At 55.5% G+C, this 19083-nt stretch overlaps 1 protein-coding gene across 2 annotated transcripts; it reads right to left on the reverse strand.

The window, feature by feature from the left end:
- Window positions 1-3694: 3694 nt before the first annotated feature.
- Window positions 3695-18813, reverse strand: TGFB1 (transforming growth factor beta 1). Of its 2 annotated transcripts, none has more exons than XM_047794198.1 (7): window positions 18459-18813; window positions 15075-15235; window positions 13467-13584; window positions 11194-11271; window positions 10864-11011; window positions 5881-6034; window positions 3695-4994 (listed from the first exon to the last, which is right to left on the reverse strand). In XM_047794198.1, exons 1-7 carry the CDS (start codon window positions 18811-18813, stop codon window positions 4836-4838), a joined length of 1173 nt encoding a protein of 390 aa, XP_047650154.1. In that variant the 3' UTR covers window positions 3695-4835. The 2 variants fall into 2 exon arrangements, with proteins under 2 accessions (XP_047650154.1, XP_047650153.1); XM_047794197.1 differs by having other exon boundaries at window positions 10864-11014.
- Between the last annotated feature and the right edge of the window lie 270 nt (window positions 18814-19083).

The following is a 19083-nucleotide window of genomic DNA, read 5'->3' on the forward strand; positions in this document are numbered from 1 at the left end:
TCAGCTTCCCTCACTGTCTCCGCTTCCCATCCTTTCTCTCGGAGTCCCCCCCTCCTCTCTTCACCCTCATTTTTTCCTACCCCTCTCCGCTGTCCTGGCCCACCCGCCGCCGCCTCCTGTCGGCTGGTCTCTCTCCCAGGCCCAGCAGGGAGGTCCAGGTCAGGGGTTCACTGGTGGTCCCTGGGAGCCCAGAATGAGGGGTCACCACCTCGCCCCCACCCAGAAAGGGGGTGGGAAGGGGCAGTGAGGCTGTGGCCTGTCTGGCCAGAAGGAAGTGACTGTGCTGTGGCCTGGTCACCCCCGCCCCCAGGACCTGCCGGTCTGCTGCCGCCCCCAGGCTGGGGCCGAGTAAACACAGCCTCCGGCAGCCTGAGATATTTATACCGAGGTCCGGGCACAGGTCCAGTGCCCACCACAGCCCGTGCCCTGCCCTGTCCGCCACGGCCAGCCCCGAGCCAACGTGGCACCAGCCGGCAAGGGGACGCCGCAGACACAGCCTCCACTCAGCACGGAGGCTGCCCAGCGTGTCGCTCAGGATGCCAGCGGCTTCACTGGAGAGACAGGATGCCCCCCTTCCCTGGAAACACCAGCGCAGATGCAGCCCCGCACGTGCAGCTGCTCGTGAACGTGAACACACTCACCCCATCGAAAATTCAAAGTGAGAGAGCAAAATAGAGACCCATACAACTGCTCACACACTCAAGGCACCAGCCCACGGGAGGGGACAAAATGCAGACACCACCTGCTCACAGACACCCACAGAGGCTGGGAACACCAGAACTGGAGGTGGACACACACAAACACAGTGGGAGGACTGCAAGCATGTGGGAGACACACCCCATAGACACACAAACATACTCAGAATGCCAGCCACACACACACTGATCACGAACCCTAACCCAGAAGCTACTCACCCACAGACACAAACACTGGGAACTGTCTCTCTCTCTCTCTCTCTCTCTCTCACACACACACACACACACACACACACGCACTGCAAACACCGCCCAAGTAGGAAACCCAAAACACACACTACCTTCTGGAAACACACTTTTCTCACAGACCCATATACATACACAGAAAACACCCACACTTCTAGTCAAACTTACACTAAGAACACACAAATTTACGCCCATAGAGGAAGTGCAAGGTTGTTGAGAAAAAAATCCAGACACGTAACACGCTGCAGGGGTACAACCCACTCATACACACAAACTAGCCAAGTCACTGTGTCAGGACCACTGCGTGCATACCAGCTTGTGCAGCAAGAACACAAAACGCAGGTGCACGCACCAGAAATGCAGCCCTCTCACAAGTGCGTGCCTGCACTCGCGCGCGCGCGCACACACACACACACACACACACACACACACGGGGTTGAACGTGTGCGGATGGCATAGGCATTGAAAATCGCCCTTGGTCCATAGGCAACCCAGCCAGCAGGCACCCAACTGTGTGTCAGAGACCCCCATGCAGGTCACAAAACTCACACTACGAAGCTTGCTGAGACACACATTCCAATTCACCTTAGACACAAAGGCACCAACGAGTTGGAGGTCCAGGGATCTAAGGGAAAGAAGACGTTCTCTCCCTCCTCCCCCCCCCCCTCCTCCCTCTCACGCTGACCCCGTCCCAGGCCCGTCGGGGGAGGGGGGCAGGAAGGCCTGAGCTGGCCTCCCCAGGCCCTGCTTCCTGCCCCGTGGGGGCCGGACGGGAAGCTGGGGCTCCAGCCGGAACCCAGGCTCCCGCCCCGCTCCTCGCCCAGACTGCTGCCCGCAGAGGCGGGGAGGGGAGCGGGGCGCCCCGCACCCTCGGGCCCGCCCCTGCGGGTGGTTGGGGGCCCGGCCTCCTCGCGGGGCCCGGGGGCCCGGGCGGCGGGGAAGGTGCTGAGCCCGCGGCTCGCCCTGCCCTCGGCACCCGGGCAGGTGGCCGGGGCGGGGCCGGGGCCGGGGCCGGGCGGCCGGGAGAGCGCACCCGGGTGCGCGGCCGGGACTTGTCCTCCGCGGAGGCGCGGGCTGGGCGTGTGAGGGCCGCGGCCCCGGGGCTGTGTTTGGGCGTGGGGGACTCTCCGTCTGGGACCCGGGGTGTGACAGCGTGTCTGGGTATGACGGCTCGGCTGCCGTCCTTAGAGCTCCCCGGGCCCCGAGCGTGTGCGGCTGTCCGATGTCAGAGCGAGTGGGCACCACCGCCCGGCGTCTGTGCGATCCTGACGTGTCAGGTCTCCGTGTGTGGTGGGTGTCTGGGTGGGGCTGTGACGTGTCAGGCCGTGTGCGTGCACACGGTAATGCCTGTTTGTGACCGTGACCCCACGGAGGATGTTTGTGCAACTGTTGGTGGGTCCCAGCCTGAGACTCTGTTTCACTTCCTGACGGGGCTCTGATGCCGAGAGGAGTGCGCGCCGCCTCTGAACCTGTCTGCTGGGTGGTGGTTGCCACCGTGACCCTGCAGAAGGTATCTATGTGACAGCGTTTTGCTGTGTCCCTATTGAAGTCTCCGCTTATGTTGTGTCCCAGCGGAGCTCCAGGGCTGGGCTGTAGGCATGTACAATGGGGTGGCATGTGTCACACGCTGCCAGGTGACACAGTCCATGTGTCATAGGTCCTACAGGAATTTGTATCCCCTGTGGCTGAGAGGTGACTGTATTTGCGTGGGACACTGGGACACTGTCCATATTTGAACCTCTCTCTGTATGGGGGCATGTGTGTATATCTGTCCCGCATTCTCACAGGGCTGCGGTGACTGCAGCTCATGTCACTGTTTCCTTGCAAGTATCTCCACACAAGAGGCTGGTGACAGTGGCAGCAGGTCCTTAGATAATGAACTCCTCTGGCCCCCACCTTACCCCCAGCGCTCTGTGGCTCCCAGACCTGGGCAGAAGGAATAACCACATTTCCACCGCTGGGCTGGGCTGGGCTGGGCTGGGCAGGGCCCACTCATCCAGCCCTAGTGCCGCCCACGGCAAAGGAACCTCAACACTCACACCATCCTCCCCCGGGGCAATCGCTGGGCAAAGCAGGTCAGGGCCTGGACCTGGGAAGGGCAGGGGAGAGAGAGGGGCAACTGAAACCAGGGAGGAAGAGGGAAAACTGAGAGGCCAGGGAAAGAGGAAGTGGGAGAGACTTCGGCAGCAAGACCCCAGCAAATGGGAAGAAAGGACATTCAGCAGAGGCAAACCCACCCTGGCTCGGGGTGCTGTCCCTTATCTCCTAGACAACTGGTCTCCCTGTGGTCACCCTCAGCCCTGTTCAATCTACTCTCAACCATCAGCCCGAGGGACCCTCTGAGTGACTAAATCAAATCACGTCCCCCTTCTGTTCAGAACCTTATCATGGCTCCTGCCTCCCTCAGAGTTCAAGTTCTCACAGGTTCCCACAGGCCTGTTGTGGTTTGGAAAGCAAGACCAGTGCAGAAATTATGTGCATAGACCCTCAACTCCCAATCGCCTGGGTTCTAATCCCAGCTCTGCCACTTGCTAGCTGTGTGACCTTGACAAGGAACTTAACCTCTCTGCGTCTCAGTATTCCTGTCTGTGGAGAGGGCAGCAAATGACCTCTATAGCAGGAGTTGGCAGATTTTTTCTGTCAAGGACCAGATAGTAAATATTTTTGATTTTGCATCCAGTTTCTACTCCTCTCTGCCCTTGTAGCACTGCAACAGCCACAGAGAGTACAGCAGGTAAAGGAATGAGCACAGCTGTTCTCCAATAAAACTTTATTTACAGAAACAGGCAGCGGGTCAGAATGTGCCTGCAGGCAATAGTTTAACAACCTCTGCTCTGCTGGGCTGTGGGAAGAATGCCTTGAGCTAGTAGCTCCATACCTAGCCTGCAGAACTGTTATTACTCTCTGGCCTGTGAGTGTTACTTTCTGACTCAGATCCCAACACTTTTCCCCTTGCCCCTCCCTTCCAACTGCACTGGCCTCTTTCCTGCCTGTGTAGCTCACCCCAAATTCATCTTCACTTCCAGGACTTTGCTTTTGTCCTCCTACCATGAACACCCTCCCCCATGCTCCCCCAGGCTGCTTTCTTGGCTTCCTTCAAGGCCCAGGTGCCACCTCCTCCAAGAAGCCCTCCCACCTCCCAAAGCCCTCTCTGACTCACGCTGCCTTCCTGTTTTCACACAACTTTGCTATGTCTGTCTCCCCACCAGAAAGCCGAAAGCAGGTTCTTGGTGGGCAGGAATTATTCCCTTAACCACTATGGGCTTCCTTTTCCTTTCTTTTTGTCTTTTTAGGGCCGCACCTGAGACATATGGAAGTTCCCAGGCTAGGGGTTAAACTGGAGCTGCAGCTGCCGGCCTATACCACAGCTCCCGGCACAGCCGGATCTTTAACTTACAGAACAGGGCCAGGGATTGAACCTGTGTCTTCAAGGATACCGGTCGGGTAGGTTACCACTGAGCCACAATGGAAACTCCAGCTTCCGTTTCCTTTTTAAAGTGGGTGTTATCAGAGTCCCTTTTAGCTTTGTTATGGTGGTTAAATGAGTTAATTAATATAAGGCATTCAGAATAAGGTCCAAGATGCTCAGTAAGTAAATCTAAGTAGAGTTCACCAGGAGTACCTGCTCAGGATGCGTTTGCATGAGGAGGAACAAATGAATGGTGGACAGACACAGGCGGAGGCAGGTGGAGGCTGGGATTGGGGGTCCGGTAACGTCCGAAGGAAGACCCCAGTCAGGTGCCCAACACACGGAGACCCAGTCCTCTCTCCACCTTTAATCGATCCCAAGTGGGCTTGGGGCACGATGTCCTTAAATACAGCCCCGGTGAGGCGGGCGGGGGTGGGGCCGGGCCTGCCGGGTGGGCGGGGCTGTGGGCGGGGCGGGGCGGGGCCTCAGCTGCACTTGCAGGAACGCACGATCATGTTGGACAGCTGCTCCACCTTGGGCTTGCGGCCCACGTAGTACACGATGGGCAGTGGCTCCAGCGCCTGCGGCACGCAGCACGGCGCCGCCGACGCGCCCGGGTTGTGCTGGTTGTACAGAGCCAGGACCTGCCGGGCGGGTGGACGGGGTCAGGGTCGGGGGTCGTGGGGAGGGTATCCCCACCGCGCCAGCCTCTCCCCATCTCTGCCTCTCTCATCTCATATTCTGTTTCCTTCTCTTTGCCTCTCCCCGTTGTCCACTCTTGGCTTGTATCTCACTGTCTCTCCTTCATCTTCTATTTATTTATTTTGCTTTTCAGGGCCGCACCCGCGGCATATGGAGGTTAGGTTCCCAGGCTAGGGGGTCCAATCAGAGCCACAGCAACGCCAGGTCCGAGCCGCGTCTGCGACCTACACCACAGCTCAAGGCAACGCCAGATCCTTAACCCACTGAGCAAGGCCAGGGATCGAACCGAAACCTCATGGTTCCTAGTCGGATTCATTTACGCTGTGCCACGATGGGCACTCTTCTCCTTCCATTTTATTTCTCTCTCCCTCTGTCTCTCCTGCCTTTTTCTCTCTCATTCCGTCTCTGTTTCTCTTTCTCCTTGCATCCTCCCCACCTCCTCCTCCCTCACCCAAGTTATTCATCTGGGGGGCGGAGTGTCTCCCGGTATCTGTCTCCCCTTGCTCAGATCCTGCCTCTGACCTCTCTCATTGCTTAAACATCCCCCTTCCAATCTCCCGGTCTCTGTTTTGTTTTATTTGTTTGGGTTTTGGCCGCACCTGCCGCATGCAGAAGTTCTGGGCCAGAGATCAGACCCTCGCCACAGCAAGACCCCAGCCACAGTAATGACAAGGCCAGATCTTTAGCTGCTATGCCACCAGGGAACTCTCATCCCTGTCTGTATTTCTGACTACCATCTCGCCACTTCATCTCTGATTTTACCCCTCTCCTCCTTCAGGTCCTGCTTCCCCCATCCCCGCCCCACCCCAGCCTGGGCTCCAGACGCACCTTGCTGTACTGAGTGTCTAGGCTCCAGATGTAGGGACAGGGCCCCAAGCAGAAATTGGCATGGTAGCCCTTGGGTTCATGAATCCACTTCCAACCCAGGTCCTTCCGGAAGTCAATGTAGAGCTGCCGCACGCAGCAGTTCTTCTCCGTGGAGCTGTGAGGGGTAGAGAGGAATCCAGGTCAGAAGAGGGGGAGGAGCTGCCCCACCGCCCCCAGTGTGCGTGTGTGTTCACCCTAGTGGCCCCCCAGCACAGCTTCCATCTAGGTCTGCCTCTCGGTCTCCCTTGCACCCCCGGGATAATAACCGCAAGAGCAGTAACAGTAATGGTCGTCACTAACACTGATGGAGCGCCTCCTCCAGTCCCACACTGCGCTGCGGGCATCATCATAAACTATCTCACACACAAGGCTCAAAACAAGCCTGCACGAAGCCAAAGGACCGTCCACAGCAGACGGGTACGTAAATCACGGCACATCCACACACTGGAACATAAAAAAACTCAGTGCAGCTCCCTGGGTACTGGTATGTTCTTTGTGTGCAACAAATGTTTATTAAACTACTACCATGTGCTGGGCTGGGGTCTACCGGGGACCCAGTGCAAATGAAACAGAAATCCCTGGCTTCTGGAGCCACGTACTAGAGACTGTTAAGTCAATCCTCTGCCCTGAACATCGCAAACGCCCAAGTCCTCCCCAAGGACCACAGGGCTCTTCCTGATCTGGCTAATCTCAACTCCCTCTCCACGCCCACTTTCACTCCCCTCCAGCCGCACTAGCATCCTTGCTGCTCCTCAGAGTCCCAGCCTAGGGCCTCTGCCCTTGCTGTTCCCTCTGCCTGGCTTGCTGTTCCCACAGATACCCACTGGGGTTCTGTTTCTTCACTAATTTATACGTATACTCAAAGATCCTTCACTCAGGGAGCCTTAATTCCTAGACCACTGTCTGGCATGCAGTAGGTGCTCAATAAATACCTGTTAAACAAATGAATGCCATCTCCTCAGAGTTTTTCCTGGACCATCCTTTCCAAAATACCAGTCCAAACGATTGTTTGGGGGGATTATTTATTTATTTTGCTCTTTTAGGCCGCAATTGCATCATATGGAAGTTCTCAGGCTAGGGATCAAATCGGAGCTGTAGCTACCAACCTACACCAGAGCTCACGGCAACCCCAGATCCTTAACCCACTAAGCAAAGCCAGGGATTAAACCCGCGTCCTCACGGATACTAGTTGAATTCAGAACCAGCTGAGCCACAATGGGAACTCCCAAATGATTTTTGTTGTTTGGTTTTTTACTGTGGCTGAGCTGCATGGCTTGCAGGATCTCAGTTCCCTGACCAGGGACTGAACTTGGGTCATGGCAGTGAAAGTGCCAAATTCTAACCACTAGGCCTCCAGGGAACTCCCACCAATCCAAATGATTGTTAATTCCATTCAGTGTAATGACGGCATTTCAGTTACGCAAAAAAATCTGAAAATGTCTGCATTTGAAATAGGGCAAATCTTTTTTTTTTTTCTTTTTTGGCTGCACCTGAGGCATATGGAAGTTCCCAGGCCAGGGACTGAACCCGTGCCACAACAGTGACCCGAGCCACTGCATGACAATGCCAGATCCTCAACCCACTGAGCCACCAGGGAACTCCTACAAAGTGTTTTAGTTTTATTCCTTTTTTTTCTTTTTTTGTCTTTTTAAGGCCGCACCTGTGGCATATAGAAGTTCCCAGGCTAGGGGTTCAATCAGAGCTGCAGCTGCCACCTAAACCACAGTCACAGCAATGCCAGATCAGAGCTGTATCTGCAACCCACGACACAGCTTGTAGCAATGCCAGATCTTTAATCCACTGAGCAAGGCCTGGGATCGAACCCGCATCCTCACAGAGACAGCATTGGGTTCTTAACCCCCTGAACCACAACGAGAACTACCAAAGTGATTCTTAAAAACCTAACATTGGAGTTCCCTGGTGCTACACTGGGTTGTTAAGGATCCAGCATTGTCGCTGAAGTAGCTGGGGTTGCTGCTGTGGCATGGGTTCAGTCTCTGGCCCAGGAATTTCCACATGCCATGCTGCAGACACAGGAAAGAAAAAAAAAAAGCCTCTTCAGAGAGCTAAGGGTCTCTGAAGTATCCTTTCTAGGTTTGGTCCACGTGCAAGTATTTTCCAACTCAAAAATCAACACGGAGAGTTGCCACTGTGGTACAGTGGAAACGAATCTGACTAGTTAGCATGAGGTTGCAGATTCGATCCCTGGCCCACTCAGTGGGTTAAGGATCCGGTGTTGCCATGAGCTCTGGTGTAGGTCACAGACTCGGCTCGGATCTGGTGTTGCTGTGGCTGTGGCATAGGCCGGCAGCTGTAGCTCTGATTTGATCCCTAGCCTGGGAACCTCCATATGCTGCAGGTGTGGCCCTAAAAAGAAAAAAAAAAAAATCAGTAGAGAAGTTCCCACAGTGGTGCAATGCGATCAGCAGCATCTCTGGAGCACTGGGAAGCAGGTCCAAGCCCTGGTCCAGCACAGCGGGTTAAGGATCTGGAGTAGGCTCAGATCTGATCTCTGGCCTGGGAACTCCACCATGGGGCAGCCAAAAAAGAAAATTTAAAAATCAACTGAGACAATAAATTTCAAAACTGTACAAGGCAGGTGCTATTATTATTCTCATTTGAAAGATGAAGAAACTGAGCCTCTGAGAAGGGGGAATGTTGTCTGCTCCCGTGTAGCCTGTACGTGATGGAGCTTGGGGCCAGTTCACAGCTAACTCTGCCACCCCAGAGTCTGTGGCCTCACCTGACCAGTGTGACCAGGCCAGCTCAAGCAGAAGGGGAGGAAGTGATACACAGGACCTCCCAGGGCAGGAGCCACAGGGCCCTGAGAAGAAAGTCAGGAAACTGAGATTCCTGTGAGCTCAGCCTGGTCCCTCCCGAGTCTGGTTAGGCCTCAGTTTCCCAGTTGCACAAGGATTTGGGGGATAATAGATCAAATAAGATGTTGTCAAAGGCCCAGGAGGCATCAGGAAGTCCATGTGTGGGCTCAGGGGGCCTGAGACCCCCAAACCATATGCACATATGTATGTAGAGGCATATTTTGGGGGAAAAGGTTCCTGGCTTTCAGCTTCTCAAGCGGGTCCTGGACTCACAAGAGGGGAAGAACCACTGTCCAGAATAATCTTTCCTTTCTGGTCCAGCTCTAGGTGGGGCTCTGAGGTCCTGCTATTTCAAGAGAGTGTGATGCTATTATCCAATCCAGCTTTTCTCCATGTGGAGTCCTGGAGCAGCAGCAGCAGAGAACTTTGGGGAAATGCAAAAATTCTCAGGCCCCATCCCAGACCCACTGAATCTGTAACTGGGGGTGAGGATGGGGGGAAGCAGGTCACGTGTAAAAAGCCCTCCAGGTGACCTTGAGGCACCGCTAACCCACTGGTTCAGTGTATGCTTGTAGACAGCTGCCTTCTAGGCCCTGTGATACACAAGGTCAGGGCCCTTGACACTCAGCCATCCAGGCCACCAGGACCCAACAGCAAAAGAAAACTGCTTGGGGAGTTCCTATTATGGCTCAGTGGTAATAAACTCAACTAGTATCCATGAGGGTGTGGGTTTGATCCCTGGCCTTGCTCAGTGGGTTGGGGATCCAGCATTGCTGTGGCTGTGGTGCAGGCTGGCAACTGAAGCTCGGATTTGGCCCTTGGCCTGGGAACTTCCATATGCCACGGGTGTGGTCCTAAGGAAAAAAAAAAAAAAATACCTCAATCCATTCATTCATTCACAGAGTCGTTGGGCTGAGGGTGGGCTCTTGTGGTAAAGGAGACTGGGAGCAGAGCTGACTTTCAAGCAAAATTGTATGTAACAAATCACAAAGGCTTCATCAAAATATTAAGCAGGGGAAGGCCAAGGTCAGGTTATCATTCTGAATTGGCAACATTCTAATTCTGAATTTCGACATTCTAGGACTACAACTTTTCAACTTTCTTAGATTGCAGTACACCAGCATTTCAAGATTCTGACGCACCAACAGCTTTCCAACTTTCTAGGATTCTCACATTCTAGCTCTTGAGGATCTTGGCATTCTTGAATTCCAATATTTCAAAATTGCATTCCAACATTCCACAATTCTGAGCCCATCCACTCAAGAGGTCCAAGCTGCCACTTTCTAAGATCCCTGCCTTCCAAGATTCTAACAAGATTCCAGCGCTGAGTTCCAACATTCTAGATTACCAATATTCAGGCCTTCTCCAACTCCAACATTTGTGGATGCTAGTATTTTAACACAGAGTTCCTCTCTTCTGGGCCCAATATTCAAAGACTTCAGTCTGCCAACATTGGAAGACTCCAGTCTGTCAATGATATAGGAATTCAACATGGCAATCTCCCAATTATGAATTCCCAAGTTCTAGGATCCCAACATTGCTGAAGTCCAACATTCTCAGATTTTAATAATTAAAACCAAATTTTTTTTTTTTTTTGGTCTTTTTAGGGCCATACCTACAGCATATGGAGGTTCCCAGGCTAGGGGTTGAATCGGAGCTGCAGCCACAGGCCTACACCACAGCCACAGCAACATGGGATCCGAGCCTCCTCTGCAACCTACACCACAGCTCATGGCAATGCTGGATCCTTAACTCGCTGAGTGAGGCCAGGAATCGAACCTGCATCATCATGGATGCTAGTCAGGTTTGTTTCCACTGAGCCACGACGGGAACTCCTAACACCAAATTCTAACATCCTAGAATCCCAACTTTCTAGAACCCCAAGCTCCCAACAGCAGGTGGAATTCAATATGGTGACCTTCCAATACGGAATTCCCACAGTCTCAGTGTTCAACATCCTCTGATGCCACAACCTGGTCTCAACAGTCAAGGACCCCTAGTTTGCACGCGCCAGCATCCTAGGCCTCGGACATCGTCCCCCAAGCCAGGCACCCAACCTGCACTGCCTGCTCAGCGGATGCTAAGGAGGGCCCGGAAGGCCTCAGCGGAAGGCTGCAAGGTTCACCTGAAGCAGTAGTTGGTATCCAGGGCTCGGCGGTGCCGGGAGCTGTGCAGGTGCTGGGCCCTCTCCAGCGGGGTGGCCATGAGGAGCAGGAACGGCCGGTTCATGCCGTGAATGGTGGCCAGGTCACCCCGGCGGCCAGAATTGAACCCTGCTTTGGTTTAGGAGTCAGGGAGCGGGTAGGGTTGGGGGAGACATACACACACACACTCAGATGGATGAGTAGGGGGTGGCAGGGGAAGAACGAGCCCGCGCGCGCGCACGTGCACACACACACACACACGAACAGAGTCACTGCTGGGCACAGGGCTGGGCCAGGGAGGCAGGCCTCACCGTTAATTTCCACGTGGAGTGTGTTATCTTTGCTGTCACAGGAACAGTGGGCGCTGAGGCGAAAACCCTCTACAGCCTCTGCGGGAGTGGGAAGAGGGAAGCCAGTGTGAGGGCGCGGCTCCTTCCTCCTGGGGGAGGTGGAAGGAAGTAGCAACTCTCCAGGGTGGGCGGCCAGGGAGCTCCTTCCTGCCCCTTCCCCTGCCTGCCCTCCCGCTGCATCCTCTTGCTCCAGTTCTTAGCCTGCAGCCTCCTCCACCTTCAGGTCTCAGCTCAACTGCCTCCTCCTCCAGGAGGCCCTCTAGGCCGAGCCCCTCCCCGGCGGTAACAGCATCGATTTTCTCCACAGCACTCACCCTCTCTGACATTTGTATTTGGCTATTTATTTCCCTCATTGTTCTCTGTGGCAAGCAGGATACATAGGGGCGGGATCCTTGTTTTCTTGTTCCCCGCTCGGCTGGCCCACAGTCGCAACAACAAACATCTACTGAGTGTGCTGGGTGCCAGATCCCGTTCCAAATGCTCTGTGTGCATTCTTTCCTTTGATCTTCACCGGAGCTCCCCACCGGACAGATGAGGAGGCCAAGGCCCACAAAGTGGGGGTAACTCACCCCAGGTGGGAAAAGGCGGAACTGGGACACAAGCGCCCAGGCTCTTGTTCCAGGGCTGACCAGGGCTCGAACCCGCGCCAAAGCAGTAACCAGAGCTACCACAACAGCAGTGACAACACTGGTCCTTAACCGCTGAGCCACAAGAGAACTCCGAGAAAGTTTTCTTGAATGAATGAGTGAATGTGTTCCTAAGCTCCTACTATGTGCCAGACAGTGTTGGGGGCTGTGGACTCAGCAATGACCAAGACCTTTGTTCAGCAGCCCAGGATATTCGTCCCAGTGCCCACCTGCTCTCTCACCTCCATCTTTTCATCTGGTCAAACCATCCCTTTTCCCATGAGTCTCAACACAATCCTCCTCACCCAGGAAGCCCTCCCGGACCCCCCTCCGGATGGGTCTGGGTGTCCACTCTGGGCTCCCACAGCACTTACGGCCTCCCTCCCCCTGGCCCTGATCACTGGGACCATCGCAGCCAGCCAGGGCTCTGCTAAGACTTCCTAGGTGTCTAGAAGTGGCTGTGGGTCCCATGAGGGCAAGCCTAGAGGTGGTGACGGAGTGACCCCCACACCACCAGCACAGGGTCAGGCACAGAGCAGGGACCTGCTGGCACTGACTGAATGAAGGGATGAGTGAAAGGGAGATTAGGAAGGGAGGCCTGAGCACTGTGGACTCAGGCGGCACGAGACAGACACAGTTCTCTTCCAGACAGATCAGGCGTGTCAGGCTCTCCCTGGACTCAAGGCCTCCGCACACCCTCTCCCTCTGCCTCGAACACTCTTGTTTGTTTTTGTTTTATTCTTTTCAGGGCCACACCCGTGGAATATGGAGGTTCTCAGGCTAGGAATCGAATTGGAGCCGCAGCTGCTAGCCTACATCAGAGCCATAGCAATGCAGGATCTGAGCCATGTCTGTCCCACAGCTGCTAGCCTACATCAGAGCCATAGCAATGCAGGATCTGAGCCATGTCTGTGATCTACACCACAGCTCACAGAAACACCAGATCCTTAACCCACTGAGCGAGGCCAGGGATCAAACCCACATCCTCACGGATGCTAGATGGGTTTGTCACCACTGAGCCACAATGGGAACTCCTGCCTTGATCACTCTTGTCCCTCCTTCCTCCCCAGGCTGGGTCACTCAAACCCCAGAGACCCACTTCAATGTCCCCTCCTCCAGGAAGCCCTCCCTGACCTCCCGGGCTGGCTCAGAGGCCCTCCTCTGAGCTCCCCATCCCAACCCTGTCCAACTCTGGGACATTACTACCTGGTTTTTATTTTTCACTTTTTGGGACCGTACCCACAGCATGCAGAAGTTCCCAGGCCAGGGACTGAACGTGCACCACAGCAGCAACAACACTGAATCCTTAACAGCTAGGCCACCAGGGAGCTTTTTAGGTTTTTTCCCCAAATCGCCTCACCCTACCATGAGGGCAAGGATGGGGCGGTTTGGGTCACTGCAGTGTCCGCAGCATCACTCAGCACAGGGCAGGTGCTCAGGAAACGGATTAACCATTCATCACTCAGGTTTGAGTGTCTGGGGAAGAGGGCCAGGCCCGGGCTCTTTGGCACCAACATGGGGTGGGGGGTACTAGGCAAGGCAATCCCAGGACAAGCAATGGGCTCAAGCCTATTACAAAATAGGGTGGGGCAGACAAGCGGTCCTCACCTCTGCGGGTCAGCCACTGCCGCACAACTCCAGTGACATCAAAGGACAGCCACTCCGGTGAGTCGCTGGGCGCCAGCAGCCGGTTGCTGAGGTAGCGCCAGGAATCATTGCTGTATTTCTGGAGGATGATGAATTTGGGGGGGAAACAGTGGGTAGATGCCGCCACCCACCCCCATGTCCACTGCAGCCCTCCCTCCACCCGCTCCCCAAACCGGCCCTCCAACAGCCCCCTCGAAGACACCCACACGGAGGCCCCCCAGTAACTGCCCAGGCCCAGAGCAGCCCACAGGGGAGGGAGAGCCCCAGGCTGGGGTCAAGGCACATGGGCAGCTCAGCCTCCGCCCTGGACCTCAGGCACGGCCCTGGAAAACCCCTCTCCTGCTTTGGCCTTGGTTTCCCCACTGGTGAAATGCAAGGCCCCTTTCAGCCTGGACAGCCCATGAGGCTATGATTCTCCTTCCAGACGTCGTGAGGGTTATTAACTATACAGTTCTGGAAATTTGGCCACCCGAACTCCGAAAGTCTATAGGGGTTTCTGGGGCCTTATGTTAGAAGTCATTCCATAACTCCAGCCCTCGGGGAGCACCCCCGAATTACCTGTTCAATCAGCCTGAGAAATTCTATGAGACTAAAGTTCTACAAACCCAGGAGTCTGACGTGTCACCAACCTAGATGTTGCAGATGCCTGCCCTCCCTGTGGAATGACCCCTGGAAGTCGGCAGCACGAAGCCAGGTTCTCTAGACTCCAAGAAGTTAACACTAAAAGTTCCTTGTGAAAAGAGTCTACCACCTGCTATGGAATAGAACATTCTACCTGATAGGGATTCTGGCTCACACGACCTTCAAGAGAATCCAGTCCTTCTGGAGGACCCAATCTTCCTGGAGACTCTAAATCTTCTAGAACAGAGCTGTCCAAAGAACTTTCTGTGTTGATGGAAATGTTCTTTATCTGTGACGTCCAAAATAGCAGCCACTAACCCCATGTGACTATGGGCCACTTGAAATATGGTCGGTGAGACTGAGGAACTGAATTTTTTCTCTCGTTTAATATATATATATTTTTTTTGGCTGCACCCGCAGCATATGCAAGTTCCCAGGCTAGGGGTCTAATCAGAGCTGCAGCTGCTGGCCTACCCCACAGCCACAGCATCGCCAGATCTGAGCCACGTCTGCGACCTACACCACAGCTCACGGCAATGCTAGATCCTTAACCCACTGAGCGAGGCCAGGGATCAAACCTGCAACCTCATGGATGCTAGTCAGGTTTGTTACGGCTGAGCCACAACAGGAACTCCCTCTTTCATTTCATTTGAACAACTTAAATGGCCATACGTGGCTAGTGGCTGCTGTGTGGGACAGAGCATTTTGAGTCTCCAACCTTTCCAGAGATTGCAACTTTCAGGAGTCCTGAGTTCTTCGAGTCCAACTCCTAAGATTCAGGCCTTCTAAATGTTTATCGTCCGAAGGCTCTAGGTGTCGGAAAGCACTGTGTCTGTGCCCTCCACCCCATCCTTCGGGGTCCATCTGTGTGGATCTCGGTAGCCACCAGCCTTCCAGCCACCACAGCACTGCCCCAGCCCAGGCCACCTTTGGGGCCCAGACCCCCACCTGGTATAGCTCCACGTGCTGCTCCACTTTTAACTTGAGCCTCAGCAGGCGCAGCTCTGCCCGAGAGAGCAACACAGGTTCCGGCACCGCTTCCCGGAGCTCCGACGTGTTGAACAGCATATATAAGCTGTGGGGGGTGCCCTTGAATTTATCATAGATTTCTAGGCAGGAGCGGAGAGGGGGGATGTTAGGGCTTAACAGGCACAGGAGGGTTGGCACACCCCAAGTCTAAGTGCTGACAGAACTGGGTTGGGGCCCCCCCACCAGACGCTTTTTAGCTGTGCGACCTTGGGCACCGGGCTTCTCTCTGGGTTTGTTTCTTCCTCTTTAATCGAGGTCTCATCCACCCTCTCCTCCCACCGTGCAGGAAGTGTGCCCTCAGTACGAGGCTGGCACTGGGGTGGGGGCTGCTGTGCTTACTCAGTCCTCCCCAGCACTTACAGCCGCAAATGCAAGTTATGGGGTTTTTTTCTCTCTTTTTCTTAGGGTCAGAAGTTCCTGGGCTAGGGGTTGAATCAGAGCTGCAGCTGCCGGTCTACGCCACAGCCACAGCAATGCCAGAGGGAGCCGCAGATCGTGGCAATGCCAGATCCTTAATCCACTGAGCAAGGCCAGGGGTCAAACCCGCATCTTCATGGGTACTAGTCAGTTTCTTAAACTGCCAAGCCACTGAACTCCCCAAATGCAAGTTACGTTGCACAGGGATTGAGGGCATTTGGATCAGAATGTGTGCCTCTACTGCCTTCTGTGACTTTGAGCAAGTCACATTCCCTCTTGGAGCCTCAGTTTCCTATTCTTTAGGAAAGATCAACTTGACATCAAGTTCTCTGCCTCTCAACCCAGGCTCTCCTAACTGAAGCACTGTGTACCTTTGGTCTCCTCTCTCTGTGCCAGATTCTTCCCTGTAAGGCAAGGACTGACTGCAGGATGACAGTGTGAAATAAGTGAGATGATGGCCGATAAAGCATGTCGCAAAGAGACTGCATACTGTGGTCACACCAATGTGTGTGTTCAACAACCCCATGACGAAGATACTGTTATTATACCCATTTTATAGGTGAGGAAACTGAGGCACAAAGAGATGAAGCAACTTGCCCCAAGACCACACAGCTAGGAAACTGCAGAATGGAGATTCCAACTCAGGCAGTCTGATTCCAGAGACTCTGTTAACCCCTAGACTATGCTGCCTCCCTGCTAATATGACCTTATTCTTGTTATTACTAATAATTGCTTCCGCCCTCAGCTGGTTAGAGACGGCAAAGTTCATTCTAGGTAGGAATGGCTTCAAGGGCAGAGGAAAGGGAACAGAGAAAATTAGGAAGAGTGTCTTCTAATCTAGAAAAAGTTGGGGGCTGGGAATGAGGAGGCCAGCCATGAGGCCTGGATCAACTGGGGAAGTTGCTTTCCGCCTGTGCATGGGGGGTGGGGGACATGCTGGAGACATCTGATGAGAAAGGACAGAGGAAGCCCCTTCTGGGGGCCTCCTTCCCCTACTAGTCCTTGTCTAGCCAGGCCAGTCACCCCCCCCCCCCCCCCCCCCCGCCAAATAAGCCCTATCTTGGCCCAGGGGTTACTCAGCAGACCCCAAAGGGAGGGTAGAGCACAAGCGGGGAGACAGACAGGGAGGAAGAGAGATAGAAGGGCCAAGAACGGTCAGAGGGGAGAGCTGGAGATTGGGGTATGGAGAAGAAAAAGAGAAAGAAGAGGTGGCGAGGCAGAAACTACAAGATTCAGACAGTGACAGAGCGCGACGGGAGAGATGGAAAGGCAAAGATGGGCGATAGAGACACAGGAAAAGAGACGTAGAGTTCAGACACCAGATGGAGGCATAAAGGGATTGAAGGTGTCAGTGCTGAAAAAATCTCTACAACGTAGGTGAGGCGACCAGGACGGAAAAGGTGACACAGAGATGCGAGTAGGTAGAGGCGTCATTTGGCTGAAGTCGCAACTGGGCGCACAAATGGGCCAGAGACCCACAACTACACGGCCCAAGGAAGAAAGCGAAGCCTCCGGGCCACGCGGGACGCCTGGGTCCCCCAGCGGGGGCTCGAGGGGCCGGCCCAGCGGTAGCCCCGCCCAGAGCTAGGGGTGAAGAGGGCGGGAGGCGCCGCCGGCGCGAGGGCGGGGACCGGACCTGTCTCGTCTCGCCTCGGGCTCCGCGCGCGATCCCCGCGCCCCCCCCCCCCCCCCCGCCCGCCCGCCACCAGGCACGGGAAGGAAAGGGAGGGGAGGGAGGGCGAGGCGGCCGGACGCTGGGGTTTCCCCAGCCTCCCAGAGAGGAACTAGAGTTTGGGGTCCTGGCTCTCCGCGTCTAGCTCTACGTAGTCCTCCTGCCCCCTTCCGGAAGCGCAGGCTCCTCCCCCCGCGCGTGGCACCCACGTGGGGCTTCCTCACCCATACCAGTTCGGTTTTCTTACCCCGATCTTGTAGAGTCGCACCCACCCACCTCTCCCCCTATGGCTCGACTGCTCACTCAGCCTTCCCCCTTCCATCCCGGGGACATGGGAGTCGCTCGCTGCTCCCAGCATGGCACGGTCCTTCTCTCCTCTGCCTCCTCCCAGGTCCACCTTTCCCACGCTTGTCTCGCCGCTCTATAAACCCCTTCCCACGACCCAGTATTCTAGGTTTCCTGGGGCCCCGCTTCCTCCGCTGAGCTTCCTTCTCTCAAGTCCGTGTGCGAAATACTCAGGGCGCCTCCCCGCGCCTCCCCGGCACCCCACTGGGGTCTACTTTCCCGCTAGCTTCCTCCACCCTACTACATCGCGCCCCCCTTTTTTCCCCGCATGTACCACCCCTCCCCGCCTCTCTCTCTGAGCCCTCCCCAGATCCTTCGTACTCTCCTCTAGCCCTGTGCAAGTGGGTCCACTCTCCACTTCTTTGGCACCTCCGGGGTTCGTTTCACCTAGTTTTTCTGTCTTTCTTGGATCTTCCTGCCACACGACCCCTAAGCTCTGGGTCCGCTTACCCACTCTCTCTCCTTTCCCAAATTCTGGGGTCCTCGATTTTTCCGAATCAGGCTCCCTCTCTGCAGCCCCTACCCCACGACCCCTCATTTTATTGCACCCTGCAAGGGGAAGTGCTTTTCTACTCCCCCTGCAACTGCTTCGCTTCTCTCCCTCTAATGGACTCCCCCCACGATCCCACATGTTCCTGTCGCTCTCTAAAAGCGGTCCACTTCGCTATCTCCTCTTCAAGACTAGGTATCTGGGACATAGGGAGCTCAGCCCTACCTTCTTTGGGACCCCCCCCCCAAAGCGTTCCCGGCACCCCCGGGGTCCTCTTCCTCCAGCCAGTTTCCTCTAGGGTAATTTCCTCCCCGTGACCCCTGCACTCCGGCGCCCCCTGGGGGCTCCCCTCCAGGGTCCCCGGCCCCTCTGAGCTCACGGTTGCCGCTTTCCACCATTAGCACGCGGGTGACCTCCTTGGCGTAGTAGTCCGCCTCTGGCTCGGGCTCCGGTTCGACACTTTCCCCGGCCACCCGGTCGCGGGTGCTGTTGTAAAGAGCCAGTACGGCCTCAGGCAGCGGGCCGGGCGGCACGTCCCCCTGGCTCGGGGGGCTGGCGAGCCGAAGCTTGGACAGAATCTGGCCGCGAATGGCCTCGATGCGCTTCCGCTTCACCAGCTCCATGTCGATGGTCTTGCAGGTGGACAGTCCGGCGGCCGGCCGGCCAGGCGTCAGCACTAGCAGCCACAGCAGCGGCAGCAGCAGCGGCAAGAGCCGCAGCCCCGAAGGCGGCATGGGGGAGGCGGCGCCCCCCGGCACAGCCGAGAGTGCGAGCCGGCTGGGGTAGGAAGAGGGAGGCCCCGCCCCTACAGGGGCTGAGGGGTCTCCCCAGAAAAGGTAGGAGGATCTGGGGTGGGAGGGAAGTTGAGGCTCTCAGGGAGAACGGAGGAGCAGAGGTGGAAGGGAGGCTCTGATGGGTGGGTTCTCGGTATCCTACGGAAAAAACCGAGATGGGCGAGATCTAGTACCAGAGGTGGGTGGTCTTGAATAGGAAAGCTGAGGCAG

This window comes from Phacochoerus africanus, chromosome 8, assembly GCF_016906955.1.
Source record: "Phacochoerus africanus isolate WHEZ1 chromosome 8, ROS_Pafr_v1, whole genome shotgun sequence".
Lineage (NCBI taxonomy): Eukaryota > Metazoa > Chordata > Mammalia > Artiodactyla > Suidae > Phacochoerus > Phacochoerus africanus.